This window comes from Vipera berus (genome assembly GCF_964194415.1).
Source record: "Vipera berus genome assembly, chromosome: 1".
Lineage (NCBI taxonomy): Eukaryota > Metazoa > Chordata > Lepidosauria > Squamata > Viperidae > Vipera > Vipera berus.
The window spans coordinates 130,567,193-130,588,662 of record NC_138202.1 but is presented as its reverse complement, the minus strand read 5'-3'; the positions used below and the strand labels follow the sequence as shown (position 1 = coordinate 130,588,662).

At 38.6% G+C, this 21,470-nt stretch overlaps 1 protein-coding gene across 1 annotated transcript in view; it reads left to right on the top strand.

Moving 5' to 3' along the window:
- SEMA5B (semaphorin 5B) overlaps positions 1-21,470 on the top strand; it is a 203,776-nt gene that overhangs the window by 153,860 nt on the left and 28,446 nt on the right. The window contains exons 12-14 of the mRNA XM_081315124.1: positions 6,907-7,088; positions 14,287-14,430; positions 17,760-17,907. Of these exons, the coding sequence (XP_081171250.1) occupies positions 6,907-7,088; positions 14,287-14,430; positions 17,760-17,907 (474 nt within the window). The remainder of the gene's footprint in view (positions 1-6,906; positions 7,089-14,286; positions 14,431-17,759; positions 17,908-21,470) is intronic.

The following is a 21,470-nucleotide window of genomic DNA, read 5'->3' as shown; positions in this document are numbered from 1 at the left end:
GTGCATCCCATTTGGTTATGGTGTAGACCTAGGCATTATAGCAAACCTTACCACTAAGGTTTGCACAGCCTTTTCCTCAACATCAATGAGCCTTTATTGTTACTGTTGTTACATTCACATTATGCAGGGGTGATTGATAGCTAAACTGCAGAGGGCTATTTTGTGCAGCTTGCCAACTTGTATTTAAAGTTGCAGTGCTAGGATTTTTCCTGTCCTTAATAACCTTGGTTACTCCTTTCCACCCCACTCTCACTCCCCATATAGCATTAGTCATTCCTTCTTGCTTCGTTTCTTATACGGTTTTAAAGTTTGTCTACTTATAGCCTTCTCCTGCTGTTCTTGGGATATAATGTTTATTGACTGCCAGGTGTTGTTATCTTGTCACAGTTTAATGCCTCTGTCTGTTGCTAGGTGTATGAGGTGTTAATCCTTTCCTTGAAACACAATGTCTGCCCTAGCCCGGTGGGAAGCCCCCTCCTTTTTTAATCAGTCTTCTATGGTCCCCGAAAATAGCTTGTTGTGAGTCATTTGGATTTTAGAAATGACACAAGGAATGGGAAGAGTAATGTTTGGATTTTAAGGCATGACTAATAACAGCTGGACGTGTTCAAACAAGAGATGACAAGACTGAACATCGACATCTTAGGTATCAGCGAACTAAAATGGACAGGAATGGGTGAATTTAATTCAGATGACCATCAGGTATAATACTGCGGGCAAGAATCCCTCAGAAGAAATGGAGTAGCCTTCATAGTCAATAAAAGAGTAGGAAAAGCAATACTGGGATACAATCCCCAAAATAACAGAATGATCTCAGTTTGAATCCAAGACAAACCATTCGGTATCAAAGTAATCCAAGTCTACAGTATGCCCCAACCACCAGTTCTGAAGAGGATGAAATTGACCGGTTCTATGAAGCCCTACAGCACCTTATAGAACTAACACCAAAAAACGATGTCCTTATCATCATGGGGGATTGGAATGCTAAAGTAGGAAGCCAAAAGATAACCGGAATAACAGGCAAGTTTGGCCTTGGAGTACAAAATGAAGCAGGGCACAGACTGATAGAATTTTGTCAAGAGAATACAATGGTCATAGCAAACACTCTTTTCCAAAAACCCAAGACACGGCTCTACACATGGACATCACCAGACGGTCAACACAGAAATCAGATCGACTATGTGCTCTGCAGCCAAAGATGGAGAAGCTCTATACAGTCAGTAAAAACAAGACCAGGAGCTGACTGTGGCTCAGACCATGAGCTTCTTGTTGCAAAGTTTAGGCTTAAACTGAAGAAAGTAGGGAAAAGCACTAGGACACTCAGGTATGAATTAAATCATATCCCTGTTGAATATACAGTAGAGGTGACAAATATATTTAAGGAATTAGATCTGATAGACAGAGTGCCTGAAGAACTATGGACAGAGGTTCGCAACATTGTACAACAGGTAGCAACCAAAACCATCCCAAAGAAAAAGAAATGCAAGAAAACAAACTGGCTGTCTGAGGAAGCTTTGCAAATAGCTGAGGAAAGGAGGGAAGCAAAAGGCAAGTGAGAAAAAGAAAGATACGCCCAATTGAATGCAGAATTCCAGAGAATAGCCAGAAGAGATAAGAATGCCTTCTTAAATGAACAGTGCAAAGAAATAGAAGAAAACAATAGAATAGGGAGGACCAGAGATCTTTTCAAGAAAATTGGAGAGATGAAGGGAACGTTTCATGCAAAAATGGGCATGATAAAGGACCAAAATGGCAGGGACCTAACAGAGGCAGAAGAGATTAAGAAGAGGTGGCAAAATTACACAGAGAAACTATACAAGAATGAGCTTAACGTCCCTGATAATCACAATGAGGTGGTCACTGACCTCGAGCCAGACATCCTAGAATGTGAAGTGGAGTGGGCCTTAGAAAAGCTGAGCAAAAACAAAGCTAGTGGAGGTGACAGTATTCCAGCTGAGCTATTCAAAATCTTAAAAGACGATGCAGTAAAAGTGCTACACTCAATTTGCCAGCAAATTTGGAAAACTCAACAGTGGCCACAGGATTGAAAAAGATCAGTTTACATTCCAGTTCCAAAGAAAGGCAGTGCCAAGGAATGTTCAAACTATCGCACCATTGCACTCATTTCTCATGCTAGTAAAGTTATGCTTAAAATCCTACAAGCTAGACTCCAGCAGTATGTGGATCGAGAACTACCAGAAGTACAGGGAGGATTTCGAAGAGGCAGAGGAACTAGAGATCAAATTGCCAACATACGCTGGATCATGGAGAAAGCTAGGGAGTTCCAGAAAAACATCTACTTCTGCTTCATTGACTATGCTAAAGCCTTTGATTGTGTGGATCATAACAAACTGTGGCAAGTTCTTAAATAGATGGGCATACCAGACCATCTTATTTGTCTCTTGAGAAACCTATATGTGGGCCAAGAAGCAACAGTGAGAACTGGACACGGAACCACTGATTGGTTCAAAATTGGGAAAGGAGTCCGGCAAGGCTGTATACTGTCGCCCTGCCTATTTAACTTATATGCAGAGCACATCATGAGAAAGGCAGGGCTAGATGAATCAAAAGTTGGAATTAAGATTGCCGGAAGAAATATCAACAACCTAAGATATGCAGATGATACCACTCTAATGGCAGAAAGTGAAGAAGAACTAAAGAGCCTGTTGTTGCGGGTGAAGAAGGAGAGTGCAAACATTGGGTTGAAACTTAACATTAAGAAAACCAAGATCACGACATCCGGCCCTCTCAATTCCTGGCAAATAGATGGGGAAGAAATGGAGGTAGTGACAGATTTTATTTTCCTGGGCTCCAAGATCACTACCAACATCACTAGGGATTGTAACCAAGAAATTAAAAGGCGCTTGCTCCTGGGGAGGAAAGCCATGACAAATCTAGACAGCACACTAAAAAGCAGAGACATCACCCTGTCAACAAAAGTGTGTATAGTCAAGGCTATGGTCTTCCCAGTTGCAATGTATGGCAGTGAAAGTTGGACCATAAAAAAGGCTGAGTGCCAAAGAATTGAGGCCTTTGAACTATGGTGCTGGAGAAGACTCCTGCGAGTCCCTTGGACTGCAAGGCGATCAAACCGGTCAATCCTAGAGGAGATCAACCCTGACTGCTCTTTAGAAGGCCAGATCCTGAAGTTGAAAGTCAAATACTTTGGCCACCTAATGAGAAGGAAGGACTCACTGGAGAAGAGCCTAATGCTGGGAAAGATTGAGGGCAATAGAAGAAGGGGACGACAGAGAATGAGGTGGCTGGCTTGGGAATTCTGGGAGTTGAAGTCCACGAGTCATAAAAGAGCCAAGGTTGCCTACCCCTGGCCTAATGAATCAGTGCATTGCCACCCCGTGAGTACTGAATGGAATTGCAGCTGTTTTTTTCTTCTCACTTACAATATGGGGAAGGAATGTGAGAACTGCGGACATTCGTTCTTCCAGCAGAAAGGTTAGGGAAAGCTACATAAAGGTAATCAGAGGAAGGAGGAATTCAGCGATACAAGATGGAGTGCTCCATCCAATTAGAGCTCCCTTAATGTAACTCCCCTTGCTTCTCCTCTGCATTATATACCCAGGGCAGCACTTGCAAAGGCACCTTGAGCAGCCATTAGCACATCAACTGGCAGTCATCATGGATTATTTCAAAGTGGATTAAGACTTAATTGAACAGCACTGATGTGCACCGTATGTGGCTCTCTTTAACCAGCAGCAGGTGGGAAATTACTTAACATTGCTACAAGGAAGGGTGATCAAAAAAAGAGAGAAACCTAGATGATGCAGTCATCTAATTCCCCACTTTGCTGTATAGCTACCCATTTTGCTAAGATGTGATGGGAGCTATATGCAGAATATTTGACTAGAGGCTAGTAAAGGGAGGCCAAAGACTCCCAGCTAGCACGTATGCCCTTCAGTACAGATTTTAAAACATCTTTAAGCTAATGGTAGATAATCTTTCAAGTTGGGACTTGTTAACTCACTTATCACAGTTAAATCCTTGCTCTTTGCCTAAAACGTCAATGCAATCTCCCTTAAGGCAGTTTACAGAGCCAACTCTAATTTGAATGCCCAGGAAAATGACTGAAGGTGACTTCAGACATTTTGGGGGTATTGGACTGGATATTTCCCTAAAAGAATGGAGGAAAGAAGCCTGCCACAATCAGGAAACTGCTGGTTGTTTATTTATTTGCTTCTAAAGTTGGGTCAGTGTTCTGTGGTTAGTTGAAGACCTTCCTGGTAAGTTCAGGTGCCTGGAAAAGAGCAATTTTCTTATTTAGGTCTTCTTTCTAGGATCACACTGCATATTAGATAAAATCCTCTCATCCTAAAACCATATTGCATGTATTGAAAATTGCTTCTCTGCAACCTACTACCTAGTGTACTTTCTGACTATGTGTGTTAGGCAAGCATGCATCATAAATTATACTAATCCCTTGCATACAGGAAAATCCCATAGGCCATCACTGTATTAAAAATTTATATCAATGGGTTGAAGGAGTGGGGTGGGTATTGTAACAAATATTGCAAGAATGGTGCATTGCAATTGTGGTTCTCTTGAATATATTTTCTGTTGTGAAGTGCTTGCCTTCAGATTGAGGACATGTTAGGATTTTAAGGTTATATTGAGGACATATACAGTCCCCCCCCCCTTTCCTAGACTGATTCACTATGATAAAATTCCCTTATTATTAGTATTATGTAGAATTCCTGAACGGAAGGGGAGAAAATAAGAAATAATTTAATACTATCTAACCTTCAACAAAGAAAATGCTCAAGCTTCCTTTACCAAAACCAAGAAACAGAAAATTAACCTTCCAATATGTGTGTTCCAACATGCCCTTCACAGTTCCATAAATGTCTACTCAACTATGATTCTGACCCTCTGTATAAATGTGGCCTGGTCCACCGAAAGGTTGCCCTCTCTGTCTTAGTTGATGGTGGAATACAAAAAAGAGTTCTTTTTGGAAGACCAAAATTGTAGGACAAAAATATACTTTTGAAGATACTCAAACCTCAAAGCTAAATTGTTGTCTGAATCTGTCCTGAAATTGCTTGCTTTCAACTATATAATCTGTGTTTCTCTTCCTCATTTCTGTCCTATAGCTTGAAGCTTGCCTCTGTGGAGTCCTTGGTGCTCTCTGAACTTGGTTGTTTGCTTGTAGTTGTTTCATTACCTGACTAAGTAACATTATCAGTCCTAGTGAGTGTTGGGTTTGCTCCTTGTGCATATATAGTAGCTTGCCCTGCCAGGTGGTATACTTTGGGTGAACCATGTGATACTGCATTCTGGACCAGGTACAGCTTCCAGACTGTCTTCAAGGGTAATCCCATGTAGAGCATGTTGCAGTATTCCAAGCAGGAGGTGACTAAGGCACGAGTAGACTCATGCATACAATTAATAGCATATTCCAAATTCCCAGAAGACTTTTACAGTAAAGTTTGTATAACAGGTCCCTCACTTAAAGAGATATTAGTTTCCTCCTATCGCCATAGGGCCAGTGCCAACCTGGCTAGTTTAATTTGATTAGCCAGGAGTGGCAGAGACTGAGCATACATTGTCCACCTTCTTGAGCTGTACAAGTTGAAAAGAATGGTTATTTGTTAACTTTACACATCTCTTTCCATCCTGCATGAATATGTAATATTTTTAAACAAGGAGTCCAGCTGAGCAGTAGCTAGAATACAGCAGGGACAACCATGCGGTCATCCTGCTTATTGTTTGCAGGCTGCTGAATTACTGTGTGATGAAAAACAAAGCTTTGGAATAGATGTTTAAGGTCCTTCTAACCACAGTGTGACGAATATAATGACAGATCTAAATTACTTCTATGTTATACCTTGTAGTATAAGATGCAAGATGGAGACTCAGAGGAAGTGCCAGGAGAGAGCTTGGCAACAACCAAGTAAAGAAGTGGGGAAATAGGAGATAAATTATAATTTGCAATCCTTGTTTTGTAACTATTTGCCTCCAAAAGAGACTCCGTGGTTTGATGCTTTTATGAAGCGGGGAGAGGATCTCTCTGGCCTTGACAAAAATCAGTAGCAGCTGCCATAGGATTATATCCCTCTTGTTTTCAAGAAAGGTAGTTATTTTTGCTGTAAGGCATCTCTTTGCTGCAGTTATGACTTCCAGACATGATTTTTCTTCTACAAATACTTCACCCGAATTCACCAGTTTTTTCATAGAGGAGTCTCTAGACCTTATGGTTTTCCTTTGTAACCTGTGTTTTCTTTATTACTGCTTTCTCTTTTTATCCTTACACCAAAAGTCTGTAAAGAAGGAAAAAACAGACTGGTTACAGGTTGAATTTGATTAGGAGTGCAACAGACTGTTTGCCCTGATCACCATCTGTGCTTTCTGGGGAAATCATTGTTGTATGTAGTGAGAAGATAAATGGATAAAAGAGAAAGGAGCCCATGGAGGATTTCTCTGTCTTCCTTTGTACTGGGGAAAGATGAAAGCAATATCCCACAGGGGCGCATTTTGGGAGTCATAGAAGAAATGGTCAATTTGATATAGCAGACATAAAGGACTCATGCTGTAAATATGGAAAAAAATGAAGATTGTTGTCACTAAATTTTTAACTTAGACAAGTTCAGAACTAGCTATCAAAATTTGCACAGGTTCTTTAATCTGCCATAAACTACAATGTTAGAAAGATCATTTTGGTTCTATCTTCATAACATGCATTGACTGTATTGTACATTGTGAAGAATAATGGATGTTCTTGATTTGTTTTCTGATTATGTCTGGTTGTTTGCATGAGCCAAGAATGCACTAAAGTGTGGTATTGTCTGAAGAGTCAGAGGAACGATTCAAGGCTTCCTGGCTTTACTGCATTTGCTCTTATACAACTTATGCACTGTGTAGACTTACTGTATTGATTTTTTTTCTTTTAATTAGGTGAAAAATCTGATGGTGCATGGGCAGTTGGGGACCTGGTCTCCATGGCAACCATGTGAACACTCAGATGGAGATAGTACAGGTTCCTGCATGTGCAGATCACGGATGTGTAACAACCCTCAGCCACGATGTGGTGGGCATGACTGTGATGGAGCCAGGATAGAGATTGCAAATTGCTCGAGGTACTTGTTCTTGTCTCGGGTTACCAGGAGGATGGAACTGTTCCTTTCATCACATTATGAATTTCCACTACATTCTTTCGCCCAGGTTCGCCTGGTGCGCCAGTTGCGTCCCTATCTAAGCCGGGATGATTTATGCACGGTCACTCACGCGCTCGTGACCTCTCGTCTAGACTACTGCAACGCTCTCTACATGGGGCTTCCCTTGAGGACCACCCGGAGGCTCCAACTGGTACAGAATGCAGCCGCGAGAGTTGTGTTGGGAGTCTCCCGATACTCCCATGTCACACCTCTGCTCCGTGAGCTGCATTGGTTGCCAGTTGTGTTCCGGGTGAGATTCAAGGTACTAGTAATGGTGTTTAAAGCCCTACATGGCAGGGGTCCGGAGTACCTTAGGGAACACCTGCTGCCGGTGTCTACTTCCCTCCGCCCTGTGTGTTCCCACAGAGAGGGCCTCCTCAGGGTGCCACCGGTCAGAGAATGTCGACTGGTGGCCCCCAGGGGGAGATCCTTCTCTGTGGGCGCCCCGGAGCTATGGAACCAGTTACCGGTTGAGCTCCGGACGGCGCCCGATCTTCACTCCTTTCGCCGCGATCTAAAAACATACTTGTTCGAGCAAGCCGGCCTGGCCTGAGGGGGGATTGGTGGGGTTTTTATTGGGGTTTTTATTATGTATTAACTGTATTTTTAATGGGCATGTATTTAATTACTTTTTAACTTTTGTAATTCTGTGTTTTATTCTTGCCCTGTACACCACCCTGAGTCCTTCGGGAGAAGGGCGATATAGAAATATTAATAAATTAAATTAAAATTAAATTAAAAATTCTATCATGTTCCAACATGTTTATAGACCTTAAACCTGAGAAAGGCAATCTACAGAAAACTATGCAAGGCTACTAAATACTTATTATAGTAAAGCAGTAGAGTTGGTAGAGTCAGGGCTTTTTTTCTCATAGAATGCTCAAAACGGCGTTCCGGCACCTTTTTTTGCAAAAAAAAAAAGGCTCCCTCTTGGCTTTAGGAGTAGGCAGTCTTGGCTCTTTTTTATGACTCATGGACTTCAACTCCCAGAAATCCTGAGCCAGCCACGCTGAGGGGAAAAAGAGAGGTTTCCAAGCTGAGCCATGCTGGCTCAGGAATTCTGGGAGTTGAAGTCCTTGAGTCATAAAAGAGCCAAGGTTGCCTACCCTGCACTAGAGGAGGACATTAAAATTATTTACAAGGTTACTTCTTTAGGAACTAAACTTTTAGAATCTAAAACAGCTAATTCAAAAAAGCCAACAGGAAAGAACCTCACATTTTTCATCTGCTTCTGTCTTTTGGAAAGTAAAATTAGATAACAAAATAATCTATTTCTTATGTTAACATCTCTGCAATGAAATCAATAAAGGTAACAGGAAAGAATGAGAAACATTTTTCTCAATGTAATATATCTAATTTAGCTGATGCTAGAAAAAAATAGTATCTTTTGTACACTCTTGAAAACTATTGTGAATCTATAACCATCTATTACAACTAAACCACTTTAAATTAAACAATTCTTAAGAATGAAATATTCTTAATTTGGACTTTACTTTTACTGTTTGGACTGTTGTGTGTTTTGAAAAATAGATTATTTAGAATCTAGTTATGTTGCACTTCAGTCTTTAAATAATTAACCTAGTATATACATAACAATATATGATGTTTTCCATGGTGAGCTTAACATCAATAACAACATTTATTAAAAAGGCTAAAATAATTTCTGGTGGTATTATCTGTACATTAAAATTTTGTTTAGTCACAATCTTTCACTTTTCACATTCTGGACAAGCAGTGGTCATGTATCCTAGCAAAAGATGTTACATATGTGCATAAGTGTAGTCAGTAGCATATGCCTTTTTAAAAATATCAAACATGCAAAGAAAGAAAAATAAGTCCAAAATATTACATCCAGAAATGCCAACTTTGCAACCAGTATTTCCCATCCATAACTATGGCACCCTAAGGATAGCTGCATACATGCAAATGCTTCTCTGGGATCAGTAACGCAGCAGGGATTGCTTTTTCCTTCCAGTAACAGATTGCTGGGAAATACCAAACATGGCCTTGAGAATTCCAATGTTTGTTACAATTTTTTCTGGATGTGGTTGGGAAGAGGCTGTTTGGCGCCGGAGACCACTGCCACGAGGAACACAGCTCTGGGTTGGGGTTCGGAGCAGCTCCGGGTTAGGGCTCAGCACAGGCCACGGTGTGGCAACTGCGGGGAGGGGAATCCCCACGGCATGTGGCTCCAAGCTGCAGGGGCGGGGGTGCAAAGGACAGGCAGCAATGCCATAGCAAGACACTGGCATCGCTCCCAGTGACAGCACCTCTGAGTTCCGGCACCTTTTTTTTTAGAAAAAAAGTACTGGGGTAGAGTATTGGGAATTTGAACCCTTGAACACTGCCTCTGAACCAAATCTGCCTCTCATGGAAATTAATCAGTACATTAAAAAATAGAAAATAGCCGTATCTGCTTTTCTGATGTAATATTGCATCTTGTTACCAAGTGGCCTTTTCCCCATGTCATGTGAGTATATCCCAGTGTCTTTGCAATAGCTATTAAAATGTTTTCTAAGTTTGCACATTTAAGATGAGATACTTACTCTGGAATAAATGCAATACTGACTGTGTTCTCCATCACCACGCTGGATCAGAATTTCCAATCTCACCTACTTAAAGGCAGCGTTCTTAGTGAGCGGAGAATTTGGAGGAGAAAAAGATGGTTTTAAAGGCTGTTCCAGATCAGTGGGATAGTCATACGGTGGACGATTTACACATTACTCCTGGCTTGCTAACACTGGAAAGTTTGGCCATTGTACTATTGATACTTCCAAGTGGTTTCATGCAAATAAATGAGCTGCCATATAAAAACAGGCCACTAAATGGTGGTAGCTTTTTTAGCACTCTAAAAACATATTTTTGAGGCTGTGCTATGTGAGACGCTAGCAATGGGACTCGTGCACCAAACTCTGGCTTCCCAGTTGTGCTTGGCTACAGAATTATTTTCTATACTATTTGGAACCGCCATCATCTAAGACAGGGACATTTTCCATAGGAAAAATAATGACAGGGGAAAAGGTTAATGGACTCTATTAGGGCAGTAGTCTCATCCCAAATTAAATAATTATTATCCCAACACAAAAAGGCATTCCGATCTTGGCAAGGTGTACAGGATATTTTGTTCAGAGGCATTGTGGTTATGTTGACTTTAGCACACAATTGCATTTGATCAATTTATATTGATTACTCATAACTACAGGGACTTAGTGGCTCAGTGGTTAAGGTGCTGAGTCTTAGACCATTAAAGGTCAATAGCTCAACTAGTCAAGACCTGAATGCCATGAAACAGAGTGAGCTTCCGTCACTTGTCTCAGCTCCTGCCAGCCTATCAATTTGAAAGCATGCAAATGCAAGTAGATAAATAGGTACTACAAGTATTCAGGAAAGTAATAGCATTCCATGTTTCATATGCTCTGTGCTGTGGCATGATGTCATGCTGGCTACATGACCATGGAAATGTTTCCGGACAACACTGGCTCTTTGGCTTAATAAACTGAGATGAGCACTACCTCTTAAAGTCGGTCACGATCTACCAGTTGAACCATCCTCCATCTTCTCAGTTCATTATTCCTCCTGTGCCACCAATGTCTCGATATGTCTATCTTTTTCAGTAGGCTTTCTTCATTAAATCCAAATCCTATTAAAGTGACATACGTTAGATCAAAGCTTTGCTGTTTTAATCACAGCAAACGTAAGCTATCATGTTTAAAAGTCCGTAGATTTAAATAGACCATGTCCCGGTACTTGCCCACTTAACCCTTCTCACTTCAAGATTTGAACTAGCTCCAATGTCTTTGATGGAAAATATGGTATTAGGTCCATTAACTATATGAGTTCTAGCACTACCTCAGTATTAAAACAAAGGTCATGAGCTAGTTTTTAAAAAACAGAAACATGAAAGACATGAAATTTGAAGCTTCAAAATCTAGGATTACCTCCTTGAGCGAGTAAAGGATATCGGTGTTATACTGAAGAATGGTGTGAGGTTATTAATGAAAAAGAAAGATGGCCTGTATTTTTCAGTGTTACTGGTAAGGTGTTTTAGTACTGAAGCATCAGTTTAAACACATCCCTCCTGTTGGCCTGGGTCACAGAAAATCAGATTTAATTTTGTGAAGTTACCTGAAACTGTACAATGGCTAGTGGGTGCACTCAAGCTATTCTTCTAGTATTATGTGTTCCTGTCATGTGTGTGTTATCAGCTGATTAAATGGTACATAATAGAGATGAAGGCATGCATATCAATGCATAAATAAACACATAAATGCATGCATCTCCAAGTGTGCATTTACACGTCTCTTCTCATGCCTGTGCACCCTTCAGGTAGTTATTGGTGAAAGATACGTTTAGTATTTTTATAGCAAGACAAATACACTTCATATGCTGCCTTGGGTGCTTTGGCAGTCTAAGCTGTCACACTTGAAGGAGTTTAATTCATCTTTCTTTAGGATGCTATACATACCTGTGACAAAATTAGCTAGTGGAGACATGGAAAATTCCTTCACAATATGGATAGTTCTTGTGGAGATTGTTTCTATATATTTTAATCTAGATTAGTTTCTCTGCAGAATCTGTTCAGCCAGTTTTCTTTTGACTGAAATAAGAGCAGACTTGAATTAAATCTCACTGGGAAGGAATGTTCCATCTCTTTGCTAGAGAACATTAGCATTTGGAATAAAATTATTAAATGAGGTAATAGAACTTTATCAGTTACTTAGACACATAATATGCAAAGGTGTATTTTGTGCTTATGAAAATGGTGTGATGGATAATTATTCTGATTTTCTGAACAGAACTTGGTGCTGAAAATATTTCTCAAAATCTCCCACTGAATTTGTGACTCACCTGGCATATGAATATCTGTCTTCTCTCATTCCAGGATGACACATGATTAAAAAAAAAATCAAAAAAGTTTGATTAGATCTTCTAGATCCTCCCTGGGTTTTTTTTGTTTTGTTTGAAAAGCAGTTTATACAGCTGTTACAACTCCACCATGTGGAGCATCATTTTCTCTGCGAGAGACATAAGATACATAGTGTAATAATTTAATTATTGCCAGCACTGTTGATCAGTTAAATGTAGAATATCATACGATTATCTGTAGGAAATAGATGAAAAAAATTATTTAGTGTTAACATTTAATGACTATTAGGAAATACAGCTATATTATCATCTTACATTCTTCACAGGTCTACAATTTTCCATTTTAACTGGCTTCCTATGCCATGTGATTTAAAGGAGAGGTTTTACTAACTAATCTAAGATTTCTATTGAAAATGTCACTGTGATAATAAAAACCTTACTGAGAATTGAATATATCTGAATCTTCAAAAAAAGAAGTCTGGACATATAAAACTTTATATTCTGGCTGCTATTCCAAATATTTGTCTAAACATATGTCTGACAAAATGGTTGAATTACTTACATGTTGACATGGAGATACACAACTAGCTAATAGTTTTAGATTTTGTGTATGATTTTGATTTGGATATTGGTGGTTTTGTTTGTGTTTTTCCTATATCATCTGGACATAGTAAGCTTTACCCATTTTTTTTGTTTTGTTTTATCAAAACATTTTTTGATGTTCAGTTTTTTTTCCTACTTACTAAAAAAAACGACTTAGTTACAAGGGGAAAAAGTAATTTTCAAAAATTTCTTGCCCTCTAATGAAAGAGAAATAAAATACCACTGATCGAAAGTCATGCTCCCAAGAGAGAATGAGAGAACAAATTAGGAAAGTGTAGACAAAGGTCAAGTTTTAATTCTAATATTCCTGCTACAACAGGTGAGCTACCAGCTACTTTTTAGTTTCCAAGCTCTTCAGCTGTATCTGTTTCCCACATAAACATTCAGGAATCCAAGAAAGAACATAGCTTGTGAAAAAGACTTCAGAACAAACTTTAAAAAACAACAATTGACCTCATTTTCCAAGGTAGAGAAAACAGGAATGTTGGGTTGATGGAAAAACCATGCCTGGTTCTATTTTAAGATATTTTCTTGGATAGGATAGAAGTTTGTTCCTGAAATGTATTTCCTATTGGGATTAAGAAAACCACATGTCTGTTTGAAGAATAGGAAGTACAACCTGAATCTTCCTCAAAGAAATAATTGCAAGTATTGGAGTGATTCTTCACTTCATTGGCTGGGCCTTAATGTTAACACACGTTATGAGGAATCTATTGCCTTTTTAAAAACCTTATTGAAAAATCACATTTGCAAAGGGTATTTAGAAGATTCAAGTATACATATATTCTGTTTGTTTCTATGTTAGCCCACCATTCATAAAGATACATGGAATGTAAAAATTACCTAAAGTGAAACATTAATAGAAACGTCAATAAGATAAATAAAAGCAATGGTAGCAAAAAAAAATGGACGACAGAACCTATAATTTATGTTTAACTGTGGTTTGCTATTTTAACCAATGCAAGTCCTTAGGGATATTATCTGAATCTTTTAAAATATCCATTAAAAATATGAGTAAACAAATGTCCACTGTTCATCTGTATGGAGTGTTAAGATTCTGAAATAACAATATTCTGACTTTTAGGTAGCAACTTTTATAGTTTTTATCATTAGCTTTTAAAAAGTTCTTAACCTATTCTAGCCATTCAAATGGATATACATATTGCAGTGTCACTGCTTATTAAGCTTTGTTACTTAAAACAAGTAAGTGTTGAGAAATCAAACTTCCAAAGCCAGGCTAACTTTAATCCTCCCCTTTCAACCTTGTTCTCCCTCTTCTTTTTCTGCAATACCATAAAATGTTGTCACAAAGTTCACAAACATGAAAAATTACAGCAAGAGTGTAAATTTATGAACGTTAAGGAATGTATGAAGAATTGGGTTTATAAAAGCTAAACTTATTTGTGTTATAATTTACCTAGGCATAAATCTGCTCACAATGAAAATACTACTTTTGAATTATCCTTACAAATTATAATTTTTGCCGTTGGGGGTATTTAATTCTATTAATATGTTTTTAATAAACCTAGTCAGCTCTACATACCTGCTGGTACCTCATAGCCAGTGGGGTTGAACTTATCATAAGACTGAACAAAAACATTAACCCAGTTGCCATGTTTTATCTCTCCTCCTTTCCCCTCCCTTCTGTCAGGAATGGAGCTTGGACCCCATGGTCGTCCTGGGCCCCCTGCAGCACTTCCTGTGGGATTGGCTTTCAGGTCCGTCAGAGGTCATGCAGCAACCCTGCTCCGCGATACGGAGGCAGGGTCTGTGTCGGACAAAGCAGAGAGGAGCGGTGAGAGATGTTCCCCATCCCTAAACTTCTTCAAAGTTTAAGTCAGAGCTCTGTGTTTTCTTTGGAAAGAGGGGGACACTATGTGGTACAATACCCTTCACAGTTGCTTTTTCCAGTCTAAACCTGCCCATTTGGGGTGATACTGCTCAGAAGCCTCCCACTGGTGACCCCTACCAAGGAGGCTGGGGAGCTGGCAACTGTCAATAGGACTATCCCAGGACCCTTATTTAGCACCCCTTTTTTATTTTTACTTCTTAAATACTAATAGAAATTACATTATTTTCCCAAGCTTTTTCTGAATGATTTTACAATTGTCTTTTACTGTTGTGATTGTTTTCAGTCATTGCATTTGTTTTATGTGATTTAATTTTCACTGTGTTTTTTTTAAATTGATCTTTTTTATTATTTTGTTCCTAGATTGTACTCTGTCTTGCAGAACTCAGGGTGGAAATGAAGGCTAGACATATACTAAACTTTAGAATTGTGATTAATTAAAATCAAACTCATACTGGAAAGCATACGCATCAGTGTTAAGTTGTGAACATTGCTGATTCTGAAAGGCAAAGTTTACAGCTGATTCCACTGTGGCATAATATACCTTTAAACAGAGCTCAGTAGCCATCCTAAGGCCACTTAATGTTTAAGGAACAGGGATATTTCTCTCCAGTAATAAATTAAGGTTGTCAGTCCAAACAGATACGCGTGAGGAATGGCTTATAAATGTTGTAAGTAGGGGCATTGGGACTGGAATACTCTCTAAAAGTTATCCACCTTCTCAAATCCTCCAGAACCCTCCGCTCCCCAAACACCCAGCCTTTTAAGGAGTCAACATGCTTGTTATAGGATGTTGAATGTGTAAAAGGAGGCATGGAGCTTGAGAGTGGATAGAATAGCAGAACAACAGAGTTGGGAGGGACCTTGGAGGTCTTCTTGTCCAATCTCTTGCTCAGGCAGGAAACCCTATACTATTTCAGACAAATGGTTGTCCAATCTCTTTTTAAAAACTTCCAGTGTTGGCGACACCCACAACTTATACCTTATTGGAGGTAGGCCTGGCTGACCCAAAGTCTGAACAAGACAATTCTTAGGAGAAAGTAATATTATATATAATATGGTATTTTGTTGCATAACCTTGGTCTATAAGCTTTTAGTAATAATTATTCAAAAAGATGATATCTGGGATTTGCCACAAAAATGGCAGCTGTTTTTTAAAAAGGTACATTGCCTGCATTGCATGTTCCTGAAGCTGACTTAAATGTAGGCTATCACCCCTTGTGGGGAGATGGCAAACCATTTCTTATAAAGATATAGTGAACCATGAAAATGATATTAAGCGAGTTTGTATATGTGGCCTAGGGAGTGGCCTAATCCAAAATAAAGAGAATATGGAACAATTGCAGAGAGCGTATAACAGCATTATGGTTAAAACCATGATATGGCTTTTGTGTTTTTCCTACATACTATGTTGCTGAAATCCCAAGATTTTAAAATATTTGTCAGTAATCCCTGAAAATGCAGATTTACAAGACCCATATATTATTTTCTTGATTGGAGATAGTCAGCATAAGCATCTTTAGGAATTCAAAATGTAAAATCATGTATTCCATCATTCTGGACTTGTTTTTGAGTTAACTTGTGACTAATGAAAACAATGGTTTTCTTTTTTTGCTTTACTAATTTCCTTGAACTTAATGATCTATTTCTATTAAGCAACTAAGTACTGTAATTAAATTGAATTAGAATATTATTTGGCAACAATCAAAACCATTGGGGTAAAATAGATACTGTTGTTTGACCCAGTGGAATATTATTGGTTTTTTTTACATTTTAGAGAGAAAAATAACTTTGCCAATAGCTTTTTAATAGCTTGTGTAAAGTGTTTATTTCTATAACTAAAAGAAAAAAAAGAAAGAGATTGGGTAAATATGTATGTGGTTTCAGATTATTTTTGAATGCATAGGAAGGCAGAATAAAATTGTGGTCCTCTGGAAATAATCTCTGTTCATGTAGAGGTAGGTGCACAGAATTAAAGAATAAAAACTTTCTTGGAAATAAATCTTAGTTAACAATGTCAGGTTTATCTCTAAACAAAAATGTTATTTCATGGTAGTTTTGAAAGGTAATGACAGACTGAGCTCAATTATACCCAATATATTGCTTTCAAACCAATATTAAAAGATAGCTTTCTTCTAGTAGCTTAGTTGCTATATGGGCCAATTTAATTGCAAGAAGCTGGTATTCTACATTCTGCACAGATTCCTTACGGGTTTAATATTAAGCTAATTTGCAGTTCTGGCAATAAGCATTTGTAAAGTGTTGATGAAGATTCTCAGTCATCCGTGTAGAGTGGTCTGGCAGTTGAGCGGTGGCAAGTGGGCTTCTTTTCTTGTTAGCTTGAAATGTGTCACTGGTTATCCAAGTAACTTCTATAGTCTGAGGAAGTTGGTTAGGGGGGACTCCATCTATCTCCTCAAGAGTGGTTTCATTTCTCACCCAATTTGGGCAGGCTTGTTAGACAAGTAGGCAGAGAGTTGTTGGGATGCTGGAACATTTACATCCCAATCACTCTCTGCTATTCACCTAATGAGCCTAACCAGATTAGATGAGAGATGAAACCACCCTTGGGGACCTATATGGGGTCGCCCTAATTAACTTGCTCAGACTGAAAAAGCTATTTGAATAAGCAGCAAATTGTTTTGAACCGTCAAGAAAAGAAGTCTAATTACCACGACTCAGCTTCCAGTAAACATTTGTAAAGCTGCCTGTTTCTGAAATGTATTTAGTCTATTCCAGTGGTTCTCAACCTTTTATTCACCACGGACTCCTTTTAATTATTTCTTGTGGCCATGGAGCATGGCCACAGACCATCAAAACTTAACTCAAGATTTAAATCACAACATTTCTTCAAGCCTCAGGGTCTGTGGACCGCAGATTGAGAACCACTGCTCTATTTTATATCCAGGCAATGAATGAATAAAAATGGTATAGTAATAAAATATATTTTCAGTTTTTTATTATGTGTATATACATCTAATTTCTAATATCCGGAAATCCTGAAGGAAACCCATGAAACCTTGCAGATTAGCCAACAATATTAGTTTAAGATTTGCTGATTTCAGTGGTTTAAACATGGTAACCTATGTGTCCTGTATCTTTTTGTGCTGTTGCGTTTGTACTCAGACTGAAATTATCTTCGGGGAAAATTTTTGTCTTCTTGGTGGTATAAACAGATCTGAGGAATCATTTCTAACTTTTCCTTGTGCATGGGGAGATCTAGAACACTGATTGTGTCTGCTTCCATTGTCCTTCTCATTTTTATTTGCATTCAGATTCTGCAATGAAAACAGTCCATGCCCATTACCTATCTTCTGGTCTTCGTGGGGCCCTTGGAATAAATGCAGTGCAAATTGTGGTGGAGGCATGCACTCCAGGCAGAGGTCCTGTGAAAATGGAAACTCTTGTCCAGGCTGTGCTGTGGTATGTTTTCTAGTTAAAACAGTTGGATATTGCTTTGTTGGATTTCTATGCCTCTCTTCAAGATTCCCCTAACAGCTTCATCTGAGACTTTTTCCAGGAGAAAAAAGAAAAAAAAATTAAGTATCTCAAGATGATGAAACAAGTCCTGTAAGATCCAAGAGATAAAGAAAATAAAACATTGCTGTTCACCAATTTGCATTTTTGGAAAGCATTTACCATCTCTCAATTTCTAAAATCGACAGTAGTTTAAATTTTTAATTTCAAAATTAGTCTGAAACAAATTTTACATCTTATCACAATGTAGAGCTAATAAACAACATTTCCTAGATATGTCTTGTTATCCTGACTGTCCTGCAACAATCACTCAGATTGATTGTTGGTGATATAGATAAATTATTGTAGTCCAGAATATAGTGAAAATAATGGAGAGTGAAGGGCTGACCTGCTGAAGTGTCTTGTCTTGTTTCCTCTAGACCTGGGGTAGGCAACCTTGGCTCTTTTATGACTCGTGGACTTCAACTCCCAGAATTCCTGTGTCAGCATGGCTGGCTCAGGAATTCTGGGAGTTCAAGTCCACGAGTCATAAAAGAGCCAAGGTTGCCTACCTCTGCTCTAGACAGTCAATTGAAGCCTATTTACATCTTTCAAGAGAAGATGCCATCCCAAATCAGAAAGTTGACTTAAAGAATGAGGGACTCTCCTAAAAAAATATACGTTATTGGATGCAAACAGCACTAACTTGATTCTTGAGATACAGGGTGCTTCTGCTGCTTTGAAGGAGACAGAGGTGTGTCATTTCTTCAATGGTTCCAGATAATTTTCACCCAATCTCCAACCTTTCCTGTCTCAGTAAGGTCGTTTCAGAGTGCCCTAGAGGAAACAAATTATCTGGACCCATTGCAATTGGGTTTCAGGCTGCAGCAAAATACAGAGACACATTGATCACACTTGCTGATGACCCCTGTACAGCCAGGTTAGAAATGATGAAGCTGTCTTGGTCCTTCTTGATCTATCAGCAGCTTTTGATACTATTGATGATGGTATCTTTCTAGACCAACTAGGAATCTAGGAGTGGAAGGTCTGGTGTTGCAGTAGTTCTCCTCCTTTCTCCTTGGTCTTTTCCAGACGGTGTTTTCAGGTGAGGGGAAGTCCAATCTGAAATTTCTGGTTCAGGGTGCTTCAGGACTTGACATTTCTTCAATAATATCATAGCCTATTCACAGAAACACACTATTACTGTTATTGTTGATATTGTGGCTACTGTTTTCTGATTCCATTCTTCAGAAGTCTCCTTCAGTATTTTCATTGTCATTACATTTTGCGTTATCTAGCAGGTCTATATATCTTCCCTCCTTAGTCCCTTCTAGTGTCTAGTTTTTGAAATCATTAATTTCTTTATGCTATGTCTTGTAAAAATCAAAACAGGATCTATTTCCCAAGGGAAGTTGTTTATACTTTATAATTAATTCCAAAATATTATTATATAAATTTTAATATTCCAATTTTATCTGGACCCTTAGCCCCTTCATAACTTTCTGGAATAAAAATGTATTTAGTTTTTTTCTATTTATTTGAGATTAAATTCCTAACATTATGGTTAACATTTCTTTTGTTGAGGATTAAAGGCAGATTCACAAGGCATTTTCAAACTTGCCATCTCAAAGGTCTCTAATAGTTTAGAAGTAGTTAATAAGCAATTTCCAAAAATGATCAGAAGGTGAGGTTTGCAAAGTTGGTTTCCTTTAAATATCTCCACCGTGGTTCTGAGCAATATGGCTAGTCCCATTCAATTCAGACACATATGAAATCACTATCCTGTAGTCTCCTTTTGGGGAGCAGCATCTGGAACATATGTGGGTAATCTTCCATCTTCTCTTCATTTCAAGGAACTGATTACTTGGTCTTTGCCATGATCATCACTTCAGTTCGCCATACTTCAGTTTGCCATACCTTCCTCAGAAATCCCAATAGGGTTGCACTTCACCAGTGACATGATTGAATGAATGAATGAATGAATGAATGAATGAATGAATGAATGAATGAATGAACGAACAAACAAACAAATTAATGAATCATAGCAATAAATTCCTTTCTTTCCTCAACTGGGAATCTCTGTGCTACTCCAAAACATGTTGTGTTTTTGTGCTAATATTTGGCCTATTAAATTAATGAAGCTTTGTGTTGATTAAGAGATGTTGGAGGTATAACAGTTACGGGCTGGTGAGTGACAACTTTACATGGAACTATATAAATGAATTATTGGGGTTAACATATTGTGGCTGTCTCAGTTTTCAGTTTTGTTTTGTTTTTTATCATAGGACATGTTTGAGAAGAACTTTCTTTACAAAGCAGAAACAATTGAGCACTTTCTCCTTCTTCTCCCCAGGATGTTTCATATTCACAAACAATGTCTAGCATAATAAAGAATATTCTGCTAATTTTTAAGTCTGAGAATCAGCTGTGTTTCTGTGTTACATATAGTTAATTTGAAAACTCTGGTCTTATTGAGGGCCAAATTGAATATCCTCTGCCCTCAAACTGATATAAATTTTATTTTTGCTGTTAGAAGCTAAATAGGTATCCTCTAGATCAGGGGTAGGCAACCTCAGCTCTTTTATGACTCATGGACTTCAACTCCCAGAATTCCTGTCAGCTGACTCAGGAATTCTGGGAGTTGAAGTCCATGAGTCTTAAAAGAGCTGAGGTTACCTACCCCTGATCTAGATAGAACAGAGGTGTCAAACTGCCGGTCCGCAGGCCGGATGCATCATAGTGAAACCGTGCCCGCCTCATTGCCAGCAATGGCAAAATCACGATACTTCGCGACACATCACATGACGTCGTGAGTGTGACACCCCCGCTCTGGAAGGAGTTCGATAGAAAATAATATTAGATTGCTGTATTTTTCTAATCCATTTAACAGAATAACAGAGTTAGGAGGGACCTTGGAATCTTCTAGTCCAACTCCCTGCTCAAGCAGGAGTCACTGTACCATTTCAGATAAATAGTTATCCAATCTCTTCTTTAAAATCTCCAGTGTTGGAGCACCCAGAACTTCTGGAAGCAACTGATTAATTGTTCTGTCAGGAAATTTCTCCTGAGTTCTATATTGGTTCCCTCCTTGATTAGTTTCTATCCATTGCTTCTTGTCCTGCCTTCAGGTGCCTTTTGTCATTTGTTTTTATCTTGTGAGTAGAAACTATTTACAGGAATAAACAACACGACGGCTTCTCCTATCCTTCTCTAAGACTCTGTGTTCAGACGGGAAGCTGGGTTTGACTTGACATCAATATTTTTATCTGAAGAATATTTTTTAAAAGCATTAACAAAAGCATTCAGTCGTAAGAATCTGTTTCCGATGTGACAACCCCCAATGTTTTATCACCTTAGTGAAAGCTAGGACTTGCCTATAAAATTTGTGCATATATGCCTGAGCAATGTATATTATTCAGCTATGGTCTGCCACCTCAGTATTATATTCTATTAATTAAAGCACTGGGAGCAATAAGAGAACTTGTTTTATATGCCTTCTGAGCTTTATTTCTGCCTCAACAATTTCTGTA